This window comes from Rhinoraja longicauda, chromosome 21, assembly GCF_053455715.1.
Source record: "Rhinoraja longicauda isolate Sanriku21f chromosome 21, sRhiLon1.1, whole genome shotgun sequence".
Taxonomy (NCBI): domain Eukaryota; kingdom Metazoa; phylum Chordata; class Chondrichthyes; order Rajiformes; family Arhynchobatidae; genus Rhinoraja; species Rhinoraja longicauda.
The window spans coordinates 15,772,633-15,792,151 of NC_135973.1; the positions used below are offsets into that span (position 1 = coordinate 15,772,633).

Genomic DNA, 19,519 nt, shown 5'->3' on the forward strand with positions numbered 1-19,519 from the left:
CACTATATTTCCAAACGAAGGCGATTAAAAACAAGGGCAACTGTAGTGGCATATTTCCTAATCCCCCCCCCCCCCCTTCCCGGGACTATCTTCCAACCATCTCTCGTACCCGTGCGAAAGAATTTCTCCAAACTTTGTGTTTCGTAGGCTGCCGTCGCCTCTGCATTAAAAAGACGATTTGAACGAATTAATTTCACTTTAAAAAAAAAATATTCGCCGTTATTTCTAAGCAGCGAAATTCTTTGTCTAATTGTTTTCCTCTTTACAGCTCGGCGGCTGAGAGCGAATTTGGAAACTTCAATGGGGAATATAATTTAATTAGAACAAAGCTGGACCCGGGCTCATTACCATTAATCACCGGTTCAGGGAAAGTAGCTGATATTTTTTTTCCAGGAAGAAAATATGTGGGGGGAGAAACATAATCTGCCTCCTTGCACCCCAAGCACTGGTGTGACCTGCGTTTAATTAGCACCGTCCTCTGATTAATAATTCAATATTTACTTATTGTTGTCGATATTTTCAATAAGGAGCGTGAGGCAGGTTTAAAGATTTCCCCACATATATATATATTTATATATATCAGGCAGCGTCACCGTAGCTTTAAATATTCGAAGTGACTGAGCAGTCTAGAGAAAACGCCGAAGATGAAATATCATGTTCTTTTAAATGCATTGTGACAGCTTTGGAAACAGTAGCTGATGAATCCTCTATTATCCGATCAGTCTATTTGCCGCTCAATGTGTCGCTGTAATTGGCCCGACATTAAAAGCTGACCGAGGAAATCGTTCCCTCTTTTCAACAAAAAAAAAAAGAAAAAAAATCCCGGACAACACGATGGTCAATTGGGAGAGAGAAAGGGGAAATAATCTATGAGTGCGTGTTGTACGAGGATGCGGGAGAAATTGCATATGTTTACTCTGTACTCTGCCTAGTATTTAACCAGGTACCAATCAACCTGCGGGAGCCGGGGCCCGTGCTCGTCAAATCTCCCTGCATTGTTTTGACAGCTCATATATTGTTTATTGAGGTGGATGTCATGTATAATTAGCGATCGATATGGAAACGTTTTCAAGCGGTCTTAATACCCACTGGTACCAACACAGAACGACTGTACGTCTCTGACGTCAGACGCGATTAACGTTTCTTATTGGTCCCAAATTCCCAAAGCCTGGGCTAATTATTGGGTCCTTTATGTTCATAAAGTAAAGACGCATCCTGTCCGTCCACTAGCATGTCTACCGCTTTTCTACTTTTCCTGCATACATTTTTGAAGTTCACCCAATTCCTTTAAGTGCAAGCATTCTCTGTCCCCTCTTTCTCTCCCTCGCCTCCTTTTTTTTCCCCCTGCAGGGAGATGATGGATAGCAGGATTCTGGAGCATCACCATGCTCAGTTCGGAGGTACCTTGGCCAGTATGGTAGGGTTCCACTACCCCCTTACTCATCACCATGTGTACGAGCTCGCAGGACACCAACTCCAGTCTGCCAGCGTCCCATTCACTATAGACGGATTACTCAGCGGCTCCTGCACGGCATCTGTGCTCAATCCGTCCCCTCTGATGCCCACGGCTTGTAACGTGAACGGGGAGAGTCAGTCCTTCAAACTGTCAGGTAAGAGAGAGAAAGAAAGAGAGAAAGAGCGAGCAAGAGAGGAGAGAAAACAAAGTATTTAGGCCTTAGGCCGGAAACCAGATCTGAAGCTTGGCGGCAGAGAAATAATTTTTTTTTTTAAAACAATAATATTATAGGAGACAAACTAATTAACATTGATACTATAATAAGGATTTCCCCCTCAAAAGATGAGGAGTGTGAAACAAGGACTTGATCGATGGCCTTGGTAACTCTGAGGCATAGAGTGTACGGGAGACGCGGGACACCGTGTTTCAAGCACACTAGTTTTCATCGGGATTGTTGCTGCCCCGAATGCTTGCGGGCTCGGCTGGATATTTAGTTTGTGTGCCTGGGTAGATGGTCGTGGGAATCGGGAAGGCGAGGTTGTGGGAACGAAGCGCTCTTTGCCCGGGTCTGTGCTTGTTATATATATATATTTTTTAAAGACTACACACATATTGTTTCCATCAGCTCCCCTCTCTTCCCGCCGGGGAGAGAAGCAGGGTTCAGATTCCCCTCTCATGCGGGCGCCTTGAAGCTACGAACAATACACTGGGACAATGCACCTGCCTTTTCACAAATCTCATTAGGTGCCTTGTGCGGTGTGTCAACTATTTAATTCCGCGTTTTTACCATGGGGCTAACATGCTGCAATTTTGAGTTTCTTCAATAACAAATAATGCACTAATTATTAACTTGGACTCAAGTCGCGAAATCGAGTACAATTTGAAAGAAAGTGCAAGGGAAAATGGCTGGAAGGCCTGAATGTGTTGCGAGGAATTCGTATGATCCAGCCGTGAATTTGTGTACACGCTCTCTTTCTTACTTATTGATTCTGATCACCGTTTTCCATTTCTTTTGAGGTTTTTTTTGTTCCTCTCTCGTTACAGAAGTGTCGGATCCGGAAAAGGACACTCCCGGCTGTAAACGGAGACGAACGCGGACGAATTTCACCGGCTGGCAGTTGGAAGAACTGGAGAAAGCTTTCAACGAAAGCCATTATCCAGATGTGTTCATGAGAGAGGCGCTGGCTTTAAGGCTCGACTTGGTGGAGTCTCGGGTTCAGGTAAAAAAACACAAACCCAGACAAGCTCATTGTATCGAATGACCGTGTTACCTCGGGTGGCCTGTACGTACAAAAACGACGTGACATTTTACAACTTGAATGGCCGAATTAAACCGTTTAAATTCACATTTTAAAAAAACATTTAAATCCATTTTGACTGCACGATTTATTTTATAATTATTTTTCCAAGCAAGTGAAATTAAAATTGATACAACGGTCAACAATGGTTCCACACCAGGAGGAGCAAATTATTGATGACAGCTTTCAGATTTAGAACAACCGATTTTGCTAATCTTATTGCAATATACTTCTGTGTTTTAATACACAGAGGTTGTGTATTTTTGTATTTTTTTAAAAAGTGTGCATGGTGTGGTAAGAATGAACACGTCCAGGCTCATCGCGTTCTGCAATGAAAATGTCTGGTATTGACAATGTGTTACTTTTGCTGTAAGAACCGCCGTGAGCTGCTGTGTTTACTCCTGTCGGTGCTGTACACAACTGCTAAACAGAAAGCTGTGTAAACACAAGAGTATTTTTTAATGGGGAAGCCACCTAACATTTAAATCAGTCCTTGCGATTCACCAAATCGCACCCGTTCCTTCAAAACTTGCCACGGGATGGGGCAAAAACGCGTCCCAGAATATTTAAGGATAATAACTTTCTTTTTTAGATGGAAATGGATTGCAAAACAAAAAAGACACAAAAACACTCAAACGTATGCAAATAACGGTAACCAAAATAAAAAGACCGAGGGACAATTGGCAAATATAAGCGTTTAAAACTGTCTCTGGCTACAATCTAGAAATAAGTATGGTGGCGTAAGGTTGAACGGAACAACAGACCAAAGACACAGGCTCTCCTGACCCCTCGATGTTCTTAAGCACTTTATCCAATTTGTTGATGGTTAGTTAAGTGAGGTTTAGATGAAGTCGACAATGTTTATTTCCCTTAAGACGGTAATGAGCACTTCTCATTGACGGAACAGTTGGAACGACACAAAGAGAACTCCTTGTAAAACGATTATTGGCCGCCCTAATTCGTGTTTAACAAGGGGCAGAATAAAAAGGCATCGTCTCTCGTCTCTCCACCCCCCCCCCCCCCCCCTCCTCCCCCGATCACAGGGAATACACGTTTCTTCGGTAAAACTTCTTTAAAACCTTTAATTTGGGGGAAAAGAAAACACGTAATTGTAAATAAGGCGAGTTTATATACATATTATGATTTTCGTAGGTGTGTGTGTTTGTGTGTGTATTGGTGTGTGGGTCTGTGTCTGTGATATTCGGGGCTAAAATAACTAAAGCCTCTCGAAAGATCTGAGGATAAGGGTAGAATTGTTTATTGCAAGAGGGTTGAAAGTAAATGAACGATTTTAGTGCTAATTTGAAATTTAGAATCGAAGGTTCATTCATTGTATTTGGCTGTGGGAACTGTTCATGTATTAATACACAGTCATAATTATTATTTGGGGTTTGAACTCCCTTTAGAATCATCACATCCGTTGTTTCCATTGTACTCCCATCCACACACCCCCCCCCCCCCATACTGTTTTTTGATGAGGGCTGATAAATTGAGGGGCGGATTCAAGCTTTGATTCCACCTCCCTACCACTGGGTATCCAAAATAAACTGCTTCACTTGAAATCGCAAAGCATCGATTTAATTGATAGAATTACACGCGAGATTAAATGCAATTCGTTTGTCAATTAACCTAATTCAAGTTTTCGTGTTGATTGTGTAAACAAGATGTTATTTGCGCAGAGGAGAAGGTGAGGGGGGGAAAGAAAACGCGGCTCCCAAACTTCCTCTCAACGTAGAAGTACCAGAGTTCGTTCTTGCTCAATCTTTTTTTTTTTGCTGGGATAATTTTGAAATAACTCTTTAAAAAAAAATCCGATTCAACTTCACCTTCCAATTCTCCCTGTATTTAGTCTCAACATTGAGAGATAGCGTTTATCAGTGTGTTTTTTTCCTATATACTTATTCCAATAAAAAAAAAATGGAACGAATTTTCTCAAGTATTTTGACGAAGAGATAACAAAATTCCCCAACGATAGATTAGGGCAGTTAACATTTCTTAATAAAAATGAAGTTCAAAAATATACTTCATGATCTGTTGCGGTTTCTAACACTTACAAAGTGGCGTCTGAAATTTGTTCCAAAAAATGTGTTTATTTAAGATTAAAATCCTTAACTGGCAATTAAACTCCTCGTATTGGAAGCAGCAATCTGGTCCCAGGCATGACCCGAATTGTGTTAGATAATTTCAGTCCGAGCGTAGATGCTCAAATTCATTACAGAAACTTTGCGGAGAGTGAAATGTGAAATTCGATTGTAATGCCATTTTCATTATTCGGTACGTAGGTATGGTTTCAAAACCGGAGAGCTAAATGGCGGAAAAAAGAAAACACCAAGAAAGGTCCGGGGAGGCCGGCGCACAACTCACACCCAACCACATGTAGTGGAGAGCCTATGGACCCAGAGGAAATCGCCCGGAGGGAGATGGAAAAAATGGAGAAAAAGAAACGAAAGCAAGAGAAAAAGCTGTTGAAATCCCAAAACAAACTGCTTCACTCGGAGGCAGACTGCAGTATTGCCTCGTCGGGATCCGAATCTGACAGTAGCCTGACCAATTACCAACCGGTCCGAGGGCACGTTTCAATCCATGCCGAACCCGGCCAGCTCTCTCCAAACGCCAACAGGGTACAGCGCGAAGCGAACTGTGAGCAAACGGGACCCAAACTCGCCCCGCACCAAAGAAACGCTTCTCAGAATCATGCCAGTAGATCGTCAGATCCCGAGAGCGACCGGGATAAACCTCTGAGCCATCCGTGCACGAACGGTCGTTCTTCCGACGTGACAAAGTGCGATCAGAAAAGTAATCCTTTCAGCGTGGAGAGTCTTCTGTCAAACACACCTCGGCGCAAAGCGCATTACGAATTCCCGGCCTTAGCAACCCCGAGAGCAGTCATTGGGAAAGGACATTTCCTACTCTACCCCATCACCCAACCCTTAGGTTTCATCGTACCCCAAACTAGTGTCCGGACACCTCCCGTCCAACCTTCATCTCCCGCTGGGGCTGATACAATAACTCCAGCAACAGACCAGGTACATTCCACTAACCCCGGGACCAGTTCAAACTCAACGCAGACCAGCTGTCCCGGGTCAGATTCCAGCCCCACAACGCAGGCCAACTACACCGGGGCAAGTCCGAACCCAACACAGACGAGCTACTCCGGGTCAACTCAGAGCGCGACGCAGGCCAACTATCCAGATTCAAATTCCAAGCAGCCAGAATCGAGTAAACCTCAGGCCTTGGAGAGTCCAACTGAACTAAACCGACAAAGTCTCGACTCTCCCGGGCCAGTGCAAACAAATTGCCATCGAGAGCACATGACAGAGTGCGAAGACGTAGACATGGACTAAACAGGCCTCTCTAAAGTAACATCACAACTGCAAAGCAGACACAACAAAACAAAGAATCGAGAAAGAATGAGGAAAGAGTATGGACTTTCGCGTATAGTTCACTAGATAAACATGTCCTTTCAACTTATTTAGTTTGTTTGCTTTGCAGGTGGATGTTTGTGTGACATTTTACTGACGAGAAGATGCGCTCAGATATTAAAAGACTATTAACCCGGCTCGCTTTCACTAAGCGGGGCGAAAACAGTAAATCTTATATATACACGGTCAACGTCGGTGTCCGAACGCAGTGTATAAAAACCAGGAATCCTCCCCTCTCATCGTGTAAAACCCAAACAAATGTATTAAATATTTATATATGATGTAACATTTTTATAAATAAAAGTTTCTGTTTAACAAAAAAATCCTCTTTTGTCTCAGATCTGTCAGTGTTAATATCTGCACAGGAGCCGAGCTGTTCTGCTCGAGCCTGTGTTTGTATTTATTGCTATAAGACCTTTATTCATTAAAATGCTGTGAATCTGTGGTGAAGCCGGAGGGGCCGCGGTGCTGCCCGCTTCCTGCCGAGTTCTGATATGAAAGTGATTATTTTCCCGATGGCAGCCGAGGTCGGGTTTAGCCCAAAGGGTTATTACACATTACCGATTTTATAGTGATATGAAATCACACAAGTTCCTTCAATAATAGAATTAGCATGAAAGGGCTGGGGCATAAAATTGAAATTGCAAAATAATAGGATGAGATGCGTGTGTGCATATTTGACTGTGCTGAATTGGTTGTGAAATGAGAAATCGTGGGTTGGAATTTTCATGAGATTTCCTTTGTCATGTATCTTGTAGCAGGCTATATTAAGATAGATGTTCGATGATATCCTTCATTGTTCTGTCGCTTATATTGATGTTCTGGTGTTATCATCCTATTGATCATGTGTCGCATGTAATAGGACAGGGAAAGCAAACGCGCATCAACAAAAGAAGAACACATTTGTTCTAATAGGGAGGAGACCCAAGGGGGGAGTTTGCAAGATTCAGGACAGCTGTACCGAGGAGAAAAAAAAGAGGGGCGAGGGGAGGGGAGGGGTGGGGAGATAGGGAGGGGAAGGGGTGGGGGTTGAGAAACTTTGCCAAAAACTCGCACCCAGTGTTATTAACACCCCCCCCCCCCCACCTCCCCCCCATCCCCGCCTCATCATCCGCCACCCCTCCCTCGCCAATCCCCTTCAATTTACAGGGCACTTATGCAGTGTAAACTACATCAGTTCCCTGGGAATTAAAATCCCAATTATTAAAACCATTAATTTTGTCGAGTCTGTGCATAGTGGAATTATGTTTACAGCCTAGTTAAATATCGTTGATCCCTTCTGGTCATCGGGAATTTTATTTGCAAATAAATTGAATATAATAATAATGCCGGCTTAGTTCTGGGTGCGCGCAGATGAATTTCTGAGCTCCCGTTCTCTTTAATAATATTTACATAATTTTCGCTCGGTGTCTGTGATATTTGCTCTGCAGGACGCGACAGCTTTTGGAGAAAAAAATAATTAGATTTAAAAAAAAGAGAATTTGTGTCGAGACGAACGTCACTTAAGATTCGAGGGGCCGAAATGTACATTCTGTACAAATTCAGTTAATAGGAAAATGATTGTGTCGGTGTCCTTAAACCCCGTCTCGCCTCAAATCCCTGACCCGAGTGGTCACGCTTGCCATTTCTATATCGGTTTGGTACCAAAAGGTGGGGGGGGAATTATAATCCGCGAAAGGAGGGGAAAAGCCCCGGCGTTTAAAATGCTATGTTGTTTTAAATAACGTGAAATATTTCCCTGCCAGCAATAAATTGCGTCCTTTCTTCAATTTGCAGCTGTTCATTTTGTCTGTATAGCTCATGTTTTATTTATTTACGGCCATAATGATTGCGGTTGTGAATGAGGCCGAGTATCGGTCGCTAGCAGACACATGTCCTTAAGGTGAATTAGTGATTTAGTTAAGCAGTTTACTCCAATGTTGGTGCTGCACTCAGCTCAATAGGGTTTTTTTTTTTTGCTGAGCCTGAGGAGGAAGCAGTTTCTAGACAAACTATCAATCGATCTAGCTCGCAGTCTCCGGGAGATGTGTGCGCGATGAATCATACTTTATGAATTCAATTTATACCAAGAGAAATTTTCAATTTGAACGCTGGATCATTATGGGACTGTGCAAATTGTTTTTGCTCTATTATGCATCGGACGCCATCATTTTTCTTTCTAATTACGGAGGTGTCAGGTCGAGCTGTCATCCCGGCGCTGATTTTCAATTTAACTGATCATCATACATTCATTTTCCCATTTGATAAATCTGCTATCTAGACGAGGCGCCATGCCCTGAATATTAAGTTGCACGCAGAAAGGCGCAGTAATAGGGAGTGTGCATGCAATAAGTGCAGATCACGGAGCTAATTTAGCACCTTGTGCGCTTCCATCTCGTTTTCTGATTTCCAAATCTCCAAGGACTGAGCTCAGCCCAAGGGCTGCACTCTTCTCTCTCACAACCGGTTCCAAAACGGCTGGTTTGTATTACAGAATTTCCAAATTAGGATATCAAGCTTAATTAATGGTAATTGAGTTCTTCAATACGTGTTATTTTTATTTAATAGAAACAAATTTGCACAATTAATTATGAACGTAATTTTCAAGAGCCCCATTTGCAACACATTTCCAAATTAGCTGAAGCAAATTAGATGCTTTTATTATTTTTTCCCCCCTAAGTGTTTACCGAACAAGCATATTATTATTATTTTTTTTTGGTTTGGACCCCTAGATCCTCACATGATGATGAATTGCACAGGTTGGAAAGGTGCAGTTTATTTTGTGATTTATTTTTAACCTGGGGTTGTACAAGGCACTGACAGTTTGGACAAATTAGCAATCCTTCGCAGTCGCCTCTAATGAGAGGGGTTTATCTCAGCACCTCGCAGCTAGCGTGAAAAATTACCGCGTACTCAATAAGAGGTGTCGGATCGATCGCAGAGCAGAGTGTAAATTACAAAAAAAAAAAAAAAATCCTAACCACATTTAATCCAGAGACAAATTCATATAGATTAAAATAATACAAATGGGCGCGAGACACTTCGGCTTCACCGTGTAGGCTGAAGTCGCACCAAAGTAGACAGTTCCCTACAAATTAGATTTTCCTAGACAGCTTCAACGGATACAATCCCACGTCCTTTTAAAACAAAATGTTGAAAAGTTTAAACAAAACATTATTTATTAAAATATCCGAATTGATTAAACTGTTTAATTAATTGTTTTTCACAGGGTGATTTTAAACTGTCCTTTCTCATTTCAAAGATGTCTCACATATACCTTGCGAGACTGACGATAGATTCTTATTAAGAAGATAATTTATTTGCCCTGATATTGCACACAGCTAGTGGGGAAACTCTCCAAGGAGTCTGGAATGAACTGTACATTTAGTCTATAACAGCACTGCTTTTGTTATAATATCACCCAGGGTTGGGTGTTGCCTCACTTATCTATATGTAGTCTCTTTGATTTCCCCCCCCCAGAAACGTCGTGAAATAATAGTGACGCTTTGTTTTTTTTGCTGTATTTGTAGACTTCTTCAGACAGTGTTTACAAAACCCGTAACCTGCAGTTTGATAACAACTCTCAGGTAACAGAGAACTTGAACATCATCGCTGTGTCAAAAGCTGGGGAAATGTCTCCTAATGATTTGAATTTGTAGACTGTCAGTGATATAGCAATGAGCTGCAATTCCCCCAGTCTTGTAACTGAGACAAAAAAATATCGAAACTTCAAATTGCATTCGGGATTGTAATCAACGGGCCTGTTTACCACGCACGCTTTAAATCGGCTTTTAATTTTGCAACGAGCAAATAAAAATCCATCCGCTTCGCCGAAACGCTTCCGTAGAACGTAATCTCATATGCAATTTTTAAAGGGAAAAAAAAAAACTATTATTGGGAGAAAGACTTCTATTTCATCGCGGATGAAATTCAGCGTTCACACAGCCTCGGGATCCTGGAAATTTGTTTCGATTTTCCACACCTGATTCACTGAATTTTAATTTCCAATCTGATCCCAGTAGCAGACCCGACTCATATCTGAAAATAGTGATTATTTATTTCATGGGCGTTTGTTTGGCAGCGTATTTGTCGTCAAACATAATTCAGAGAATTCACGCTAACACATTACGAACTATTAAACAAAGACAGTAAAAGGAGACTAGTTTGTTTTCATACATCTTTGTATGTTACTAGGAGATGAGGACACCTGGGGAACTGAGGGACTCGTCATAAAGCCACCAATTAAATTGTACGCTGATCGATAGAACATCAGCGGGGCAGACTAATAAGAAATGATTATGACTGTCGAAAATATGCAACCCCCGTAAAATAGTGCAAATTTGCTCATACTTGTCACCAATAAGGGTGACGGCTATTTTTTTATTAAACGGAATTTTGTTTCGGGGTGGGGGTCGTTAACATATATGAAGGTTATTAATTTATACGCGTTGACTTGATGTAAAGGTTCAAGCTGGGTAATGCCGGCCATAAACACGTTAGTTACAGACACACGCAGGCGGTGAGGTATTTATACAGAGAATAATAATTTAATAGTTGCTGCTGGGTATCACAGTCCATTTAAATAATTAGACCCCTGTCTCTCTGTGATAAAGGTTTATCTGGAATTTTGCTAAAGTGACGCCTTCTTTTAGACTTAAACTAGCCGCACTTATTAAATGTTTAAACGCCTCTTAATCATTTTCGTTTTCCTTCAGCTATTCTCTCTCCTCACGGAGATTATAGTTATCCAGATTGTTTTTTTCCTCAAATTTGGTGCCTATTTCACACGAATAATGTAAAATAACTTATTTGTGTTCTAAAGGAAATATTTATAGAGTACTGTTAAGATCATCAGATAACACAACAGTTTAAAACACGTAATGTGGTATCAAAGGCACTCGGCAATGCCCGGCTAGCCATTTATTGTAGATTAATCCCATCTAATTACATTTTTAATATTCCAACGTTGCCAATTATAACTTTTCTTTGAGGGCTAAATAAAGAGATAGAAGTTAGGGAGGCATTTCAACCATCTCGCAATGCGCAAACTATTTCAATGTATTGGACTTCGCCGATACATAAGTTGGACTATTATTGCAAAGGGCATGTAATAAACTACCCCAGAAAAAAACCCCTTAAATTACAAAGCGCAGTCTAATCAACAGGATTAAGAAAGAACCCCCTTTAAATCAGATTTTTTCCCCCCGTACTATTTTCTTCCTTCTACCTGATTCTGAAATCGAGTTGAATCATATTTTTACTAGAAAGAGTTGTCCGGTCAGTGGATTTTCTCTGATTAAGTGACAGAATTGACATCTGAAAGGGAAATTTTTCCACGGCCAGCCAAACTCGTTTCTGCTGCTCGAACAAATCCCAGTCATTTGTATCTCCACTATTTCCCACTAATTATCACCTTCTGGAACGTGTTTCATTAAGAAGGTCCTGCTTTTAGTTAATTATCAGTCGGCTAACCAAAAATAATAATCATTATGATCTGACCCTGACTGAAAGACAGCAGAAGTCATTATATATTCTTCCACTCACATCCAGCTATATATTCCCTTTTGCTTTCTTATAATAAACAGATTTGTTCCGCTGTAAACTTGCTCCCATTGAAAACGTACATTGGATTTACGGCAGAATTGTTTCAATATTTGTTCCCCTTTCCTGTCCTTTCTGAACCCCGTTTTAGAACCAATTATATTAATTTCAATTAACGAGCAGGTGGGGTGCTTAACTCGGCCTCTACGCTGCGTTTGTACTGTAAATGTGTATTGACTCCAAGTGTGTAATTTCCGTGCGTTTTGTTCCTGACGATGTGTTCGGTTTCTACTGATTCGTGAAACGGCGTGGGCTGCCTGCAAACTGACTGTGTTTAGCCTGGGTTTACCGGCTGGATGTGTCTTCGTGCATGGGTGTAGAAGGCGCATACCGCATGCATGCAGCATGCACGGACATCCTAATGCATGCTGCAAGTGTGGCTAGCCGGCGCGGAGGAAGTACACGGAGTCCACTTAACCTGGATTCAAGTGGACTCCGCGCAGTTTCCCAGTCTTAAACTTTGTTGACATGTCGGCAATCATATCATTAACTGCAGCTGCTAATTTTGGGAGCCGCTAGGTGTGGACGGCGGTGCACTGGTGAATTGCGGTGACATGACTTGGTGAGGAGGTTGAGATTGGACATTCACTTAGCGGGAATCTTTCCAAATGACTTGGTCGTAAATTGGACCCTCTGTTCCACTTGATTCAGCTGCCGTCTGGGTTTACCCAGTTGGACTGCCTTCTGTTGCTTTATGGAGCCGGGGATCGATGAATCTCATGCGATGCAAAGTTTGGGTAGGTTGCCCTATTAAAGTAAACCAGAATTGGTAACGTTGGATAGAGTTGAGAGATGACTGTTGTTTGAATAGCTTCAGTAAACCGCATCTGCAAAGTACTGCACATCTTCCGCTCGTCTCCCCTTTCAGCCTTCCAAAAGGGAGTGTTTGCAGCAGAAGATGTTGGAAGTACTCGGTTTTGATAAAAGGGTGTTCGATCCATCATTCCCGCTCTGTTTCTCTACCCACGGCGCAGCCTGGCCTGGCCTGGCGTGTACATCTAACATTATCAGTTTTTATTTGGGATTTCCAGAATCTGCATTATTTTATTTTTTTGTCGATTGTCGGAAACAAATAGACTCATGGCAGGAAGAAATGAGTTCTGTGTCACTTATTCCCTCCTGTCCTTCCCATGCAACCACAGCGGATGGGTGTCTTTTATCTCCTCCATTCCCGCCGTCCAGGTGAAGCAGTGATACACTTGGACTTGTTTCGATTTACTGTGCTGTCTTTGGTCCTCGCAATCGGGGAGGTCAAACGCAGATTGTTGAACAGGTTCGCTTTCAGTCAGCGGGTCTGATCGTCGAGTAAACTGTTACATTTATCTCAAACCCCGCCCTGAACTCTTTACCTCCATAACTGGCTCCACACACAAGCACGAATCAACACAGCACTTTCCAGATAGACACTGAGCGCAAGGTTGGAGCTGAACACTGTCTGGTAGGTGCAGGAAGGAACTACAGATGCTGGTTTACACCGATGATAGACGCAAAATGCTGGAGAAACCTCAGCATCTCTGGAGAGAAGGAATGAGTGACGTTTGGGGTCGAGTTTGAAGAAGAGTCTTGACCAGAAACGTCTCCTATTCCTTCTCTCCAGAGATGCTGCTTGTCCCGCTGTGTTACTCCAGCATTCTGTGACTACCTTGCAGGTGCCAGATCTGCCCCCCCCCCCCCCCCCAGTTCCCCCCTCCTCAGTCCCCAAACACACACATGCTATTGCCCCTGTCTGCTCATATTGATAGTAGAGTTTCCCTGATGCAGCTATTGATTCAGCCTGTTCTGCTTGCCTCAGATGTATTTCTTCCTGCCACGAGTCTATTTTATCATCCTTGATTAACCTCTTGCCACTTCCATCCTGGACTTTGATGGCACTCTCTGCCACTTTCTAATTTCCTTGCACCAATCTGGTTAAATCCTCCTTGCCTCTCACCAAGACCAGTTGAGGCCCTTTCACTTCTTCCTTGAACATAGCCCAAAACATTCCCCTTCCACTACTATCCTTCTGGATGAACTCACTTGCACACTGAAACACAATTCCCTTGGATCCATTTACTACTTCCAAGCAAAATACGCTGCTCTGGGAGTGCAGATGGATTCATGCAGAGCTTGTTGAACTTTTCCAATATCAATCACACTCAGGTCCTCTCACTTACCTCTTTTTGTTGGAACATGTTCCTGCTGACTCCTTGAATAAGAAAATACCCCTACTTTTACTGCCAATTTCCACCCTGAACTTATCTTTCCATCATCCGTCTATGACACTTCCCTTTTTCTTTCTCTGCCTCTGTGAAGATGGGATCACAGAACAATCACTAAAAGCTCACTGACTTCCACAGCTAACTTAATTACATTTTTACCCACTCCGCTTTATATAAAGACTGCTCCTCTCTCTGTTCTGACAATGCCAACATCGCACCATCATTTCCAATGTGTCTTCCTTCCTCAGCCAACGGTTTGCCTTCAACTGTACATTGCATTTGATATTCCAGCCGTTGCTTTTATGTTCTCACCCCTTGCCAGAACACCTCACCACTCTTCATGTTCAACCAATCTTCCTCTGCAACTTTGGCACTTCCACCAATACACTGCATTCTTCGCTCATCTTTCAGGAAGGTCAGCATACTTCCCAATGCTCTGGATTACTCTTCCATTCCTCCTGTTCCATCCTCACTCCTGCTCCACTTTCCTCACTGTGCTACTGCACAACACCTCCTAAGCCACAACCCCTACCACCAAGAAGGACAAGGGCAACAGTTATGTGTGACAACACCGCCGATTCCTCTCCCTGTCGCAAGCCATCCTAATGGAGAAATATTTTGTTGTTCTTTCATTGTTGCTGAGTCTAAATGCTGAAATTCCCCCCCCCCCCCCCCCCCAACAGCCTACTCCTCCAAGCAGAGCACCTTCACTGGGAGAACTGTTTTGCCAGCAATGTAAAGGTCCTAAAAATGGATAAGAAAGTTAAACAGAATCCTCCCATGTAACTCTAGGAGTTGCAATACCTGTTCCTTTCACAACCTCTTCTCACACTTCATGGGTTCTAGATACTCATTCTATGCGAAGCACCATTTTCCACCTCATTTTTTTCGGTGTAATATACGGTATTCACTGTTCACAATGCAACCCCCATCATTTGGCAATTGGGTGGACATTTTGGATAAGATTTCCACCCACTCGAGAAGCATGACTATCACACTCCCGCTCTCAGCCTCTGTTGTTGTGGCGCAAGAGCATGGACACACAAAGAGTAGAAGCATGAGCAAATCACCAGGCCCCTCAAATCTGCCCCACCATTCAATATAATCCTGGATGGTCTATGCTGGCCTCAACATCTCTCTATGCCATAACCATCCATAACCTTCAATTCCTTGATCTTTTAAATATTTACCTGTCTTCACCTCAAATATAGATATTGATCCAATCTCCTCCACCACTCTCCGAGGCAGAGAATTCCAGAGTTTGAGCATCGTCTGAGAGTAGTGATTTCTAGGCATGCAGACACACCTCAATTTTCCAAGTGATTCTTTGTAGCTATATCTTCTGATCGTGACTCTCCCACTCGTGAAAATATCCCAGCATCTCCCTGGCCAAGTCCCCTAAAGATCTTATATGTTTGAATAGGGTCACCCCTCATTCCACTTAACTCCAAGGAACACAAACCATCTCACTGCAGGAATTATTCTGATGAATTCCCTTTGAATTGCTTCCTGGGCAGCACAGTGATTAGCAGATAGAGCAGCTTCTCATACTGCCTTAGACCAGAGGTTGATCCCGCCCTCAGGTGCTGTCTGTATGGAGTTTACTGCTTTCCCCAGTGATCACATGGGTTTGCTTCGGGTGCTCTGGTTTCCTCCCACATCCCAGCTTTGTAGATTAATTAACCTCTGTAAATTGCCTCTGGTGTGTATGGAATGGATGGAAAAGTGGGGTAACACAGAACTAGTGTGAGCGGGTGATTGATGATCGCCATGGATTTTGTGCTGAATCTGTATTCATGCTGTATCTTTCAATCAAACAATCAAAAATCTCTTTTACACCCTACCCAAAGTTTCCATGTCCTAGCTGTAACTTGGCAACAATAACAGCAAACAAAACATCAACAATGGCATAACCCAAGTTTTATACAGATGCAATGATTCCCAACTTTTATACTCAATGCCTAGACCGACGAAAGAAAGAAGCCATATGCATGCCTACTCAGTGATTCTGCCCTTCCCTCTCCTGTCCCCTGCCTCTTCAAACCCATGGACAAGTAATCATTCCCAGCTCCCATATTATTGATCTGAAATGTGAATTTTCTTTCACTCACACCAGAAGCTGCCTGATCTGCTGATTATTTGCCAGCATTTTAAACACAAAATAAATTCTCTGGGTTTGTAAAATGCAAGAAAAATGGGATCTGTAATATGGTTTCACCCATGAACTAAATTTAATTGGTCCAGTGCTCTCAGGTAGTTTGTGTCATAGAGACATGGAGGATGCAACACAGAAACGGGCTCGTCAGCCCATAAAGTCCACACTGACACCAATTTACACGCAGGCCCCATTTTCACTAATCCTATATTAATCCCTTTAAAAAATAAAAAAAAACAGAATTTCAACACCACTATCACAGGTTATGTGCTTTCCCAACCTTCAACTTGTTTTGTACAATTTGGCTTCTGATTCATTCTGAAATTAGTAATATTACTTTAAATGATTTCCCAGTCAATAGCAAGATTATTGAGATTAGATAGTGTGCTGGTATGATGTAGCTGTGTGAGTGATTTGGATTAGGTGTAATGATTCCCAGTAAGGGTTATCATTAGTGATTAGTGAGGACTGGATTTACAGGAAAGTGTTATGTTTATTGTTAATTGTTTGAATTAGTTTAAGAGATTTAGTGTTCAGATCTTAGTGGCTAAGGTAAGATATTAGAACTTAAGTACCACTATCACTAGTTATCTATTTTTCATAAGTTTTTAACATTGCACTGACCAGTCGTACCATAGAAACTGCAGCTGGTTTCATAAGGAATCCTGTTTACAGCCATAGACAGATCTCAGCACAGTGTGCGATCTCATGGTGCAAATGGTCCCCGAATATGGGGTTGCATTTATTAACCAAGTTTGTGTTAAATTGGAAATAGCCCCTCGATTTGTTTCATTAAATGGGCTACTGTGTTGCCATGTATGGCTGAGTGGAGTTGGATAACAGATAAACCATGACCTATTTGAATGGTTTACACCTATTTCCTATGTTCCAAGCTTTAATTCATTTCATCCCTTCAAAAATGACACGAGAAATTTAATTAAAATTTACTGACAAAAACTTACTTAAAAAAAATCTTGGATTCGTGCCCTCAGTGGTCACTGATTGCAAAAGACCTTTGGAGAAGCAGGTCCCCCCCCACCCCACCCCAGATTGGGTATTTTAAATGCAGAGCCTAGACCCTACATTGGGCAACATAGTGTAAACTGTGACACCAATTGTAAACATTTCATGCATTCAGTGCAACAGTATGGAGGTCCCTTTATTGACTGCCACAATTTAAACAGTCCCAATATTGAGCATTTAATGTAAACAGCCTAGAGATAGTGTCAAGATTGTAAATAGTTCCTGCATTTACTTCACAGTTTGAGCCCCAGTGTAAACTGTATCCCCATTGAGAAACATTTTGTAAACAGCTCTGGATTGACTTCTCAGTGCAAATAGTCCCCATATTTTAGTTTACAATGTAAAGTGTCCCCAGTTAGGGTGCCACAGTGTAAATATTTCCCACACTTGTTGCTCCAGTGTAAACTTCTAGATTTACACTTGTCGCAGTGTAAAGGCTCTCCAAATTGGGTGCAGCATGGTAAATATTCATGAGTTATAGGAGTACAATTAGGCCATTTGGACCAGAGAGTCTACTCCGACATTCAATCATGAAACGCAGAGCTGAAGCTGGGTATTTTGTAGTGTAACTCGGTCTTCCCTTTCCATACTTCTAGTTCCCCTCTCCCCTGACTTTCAGTCTGAAAAAGGGTCTTGACCTGGAACACCACCAGTTCTGTTTCTCCGTAGATGCTGCCTGACCTGCTGAGTTACTCCACCATTTTCCATGGTCTTTCCAATGTTGGTCCTTCAGGTTGTGTGCTGGAATGCTTGCGAGGATGGGTACAGCTCCAGCAACACTCAACTAGCTCCAGACGATCCAGCTCTAAATAGCTGCCGACCATCATCCCAGTCACCAGCCGAAACCATCACTCATTCCACCCATTCCTCACCTACAGTGCACAACAACTACAAGATGCACTGGAATAATTACTCAAGCTTCTTCAACATGCCTCCCCAGATACCTGGCCACCGTCTCTTGGTACAGTGGTGGCAAGGACCGGAATAACATCCTTGTAGGTACCTCGCCATATAGGAAACATAGACAACAGAAATAGGTGCAGGAGTGGGCCATTCGGCCCTTCGAGCCAACACCCGCCATTCAATATGATCATGGCTGATCATCTAAAATCAGTACCCCGTTCCTGCTTTTCCCCCATATCCCTTGATTCCCTTAGCCACAAGAGCTAAATCTAAAACTCTCTCTGAAAAATATCACACAGCTTCCTTACTTGTCAGTTATACCGCTGATCCTTCAGTGTCATTCTATATACTAAGACTATCGTTTGTTATCTTGTTTGTGACTGAACTTCAGCCAAAACAGTACACGATATTGCGGCAATTTTAGGCCCACCTTACTCACCATTGCCACTTTAGTGATAATGCAAGTAGTTTTATTGAAATCGGTGGTATAGTTTTTAAAGTTATTCACATTTTTAAGTTTAAAAGGAGGGAGGAGGGAGTGGGGAGAGGGGAGGGTTGAGGAGAGAGGGGAGGGGGGGGGGGGGAAGACAGGGTGCTGCACAATGCAGGAGAGGTTTGGGCCCAACGGGTCCACTTTGTCTAGTTTGATCTAATCCTGACCCCTGTACCTCATGGCTGCAATGGAACTGTCTATACATATGGACCACACTTGTTTAAGAAAGCAGCTTCTTTATAAACTCGTAGCGTCACTGGACAGAAACAGACACTGTGGCCCATCTTGTCCACTCCGACAGTTGCACCCATTATACTAATCCCACCTGCATTAGGCCCACAGCTTTCCACATTAATAATAATGCAATAAGAATGGTGAATAAATGCCCAGATATCACCTGCATCCAGCACTTTGTTTTAAATTAATTGGTGCATCATACTGTGCATCAGTATTAGATCGAGTGTTGGCTCCCCATAGTATAGTATATTTGCATTAGATGGTTAGTCTATGACAGCAGTATGTTGTGATTTAGGTAGTTTGATAGTTAGAGTAATTGGAATGGCCTGTTATTTACTGTAAACTTGGAATAGGTTGCTCAGTAATGACAGTGTATTGAGATTAAGCAGTACATGTACAAACATTTGAGGCCTAGGCTTTGCTGATAGTGACCATGAATTGTGCCCAGAGGTTTGATAGTTTGATAGGTCCGGTGTGCAGGATTTGGAAGGTTGGGGTTAGAAAATTGAGTTTGATGGTAAATTGGATTTAAGCAACGAATACATCAGACTGGGCCAATGGCAACCTTCATAAAATCCGTGGTGGGTTTATCTTGGGCTTTAAATCAGATAAGCCTTTGGAGAGACATCCTTCCCAAATGAATCTACGCGCATTATCGAAAGTCATAACATCCTCGGAGGAATCTGAACAGTTCCATTTTCCTGTTGGAGAGAAGACCTCGTCTTCGTTGCAGAGAACATTTTGGAAAGGAGAA

At 42.4% G+C, this 19,519-nt stretch overlaps 1 protein-coding gene across 2 annotated transcripts; it reads left to right on the forward strand.

Moving 5' to 3' along the window:
- The first annotated feature begins 1,164 nt into the window (after window positions 1-1,164).
- uncx (UNC homeobox) lies at window positions 1,165-6,452 on the forward strand. 2 transcript variants are annotated; one of them, XM_078418499.1, is made up of 3 exons: window positions 1,165-1,610; window positions 2,474-2,676; window positions 5,037-6,452. In XM_078418499.1, exons 1-3 carry the CDS (start codon window positions 1,355-1,357, stop codon window positions 6,096-6,098), a joined length of 1,521 nt encoding a protein of 506 aa, XP_078274625.1. In that variant the 5' UTR covers window positions 1,165-1,354; the 3' UTR covers window positions 6,099-6,452. The 2 variants fall into 2 exon arrangements, with proteins under 2 accessions (XP_078274625.1, XP_078274626.1); XM_078418500.1 differs by having other exon boundaries at window positions 2,501-2,676.
- Window positions 6,453-19,519: the final 13,067 nt, after the last annotated feature.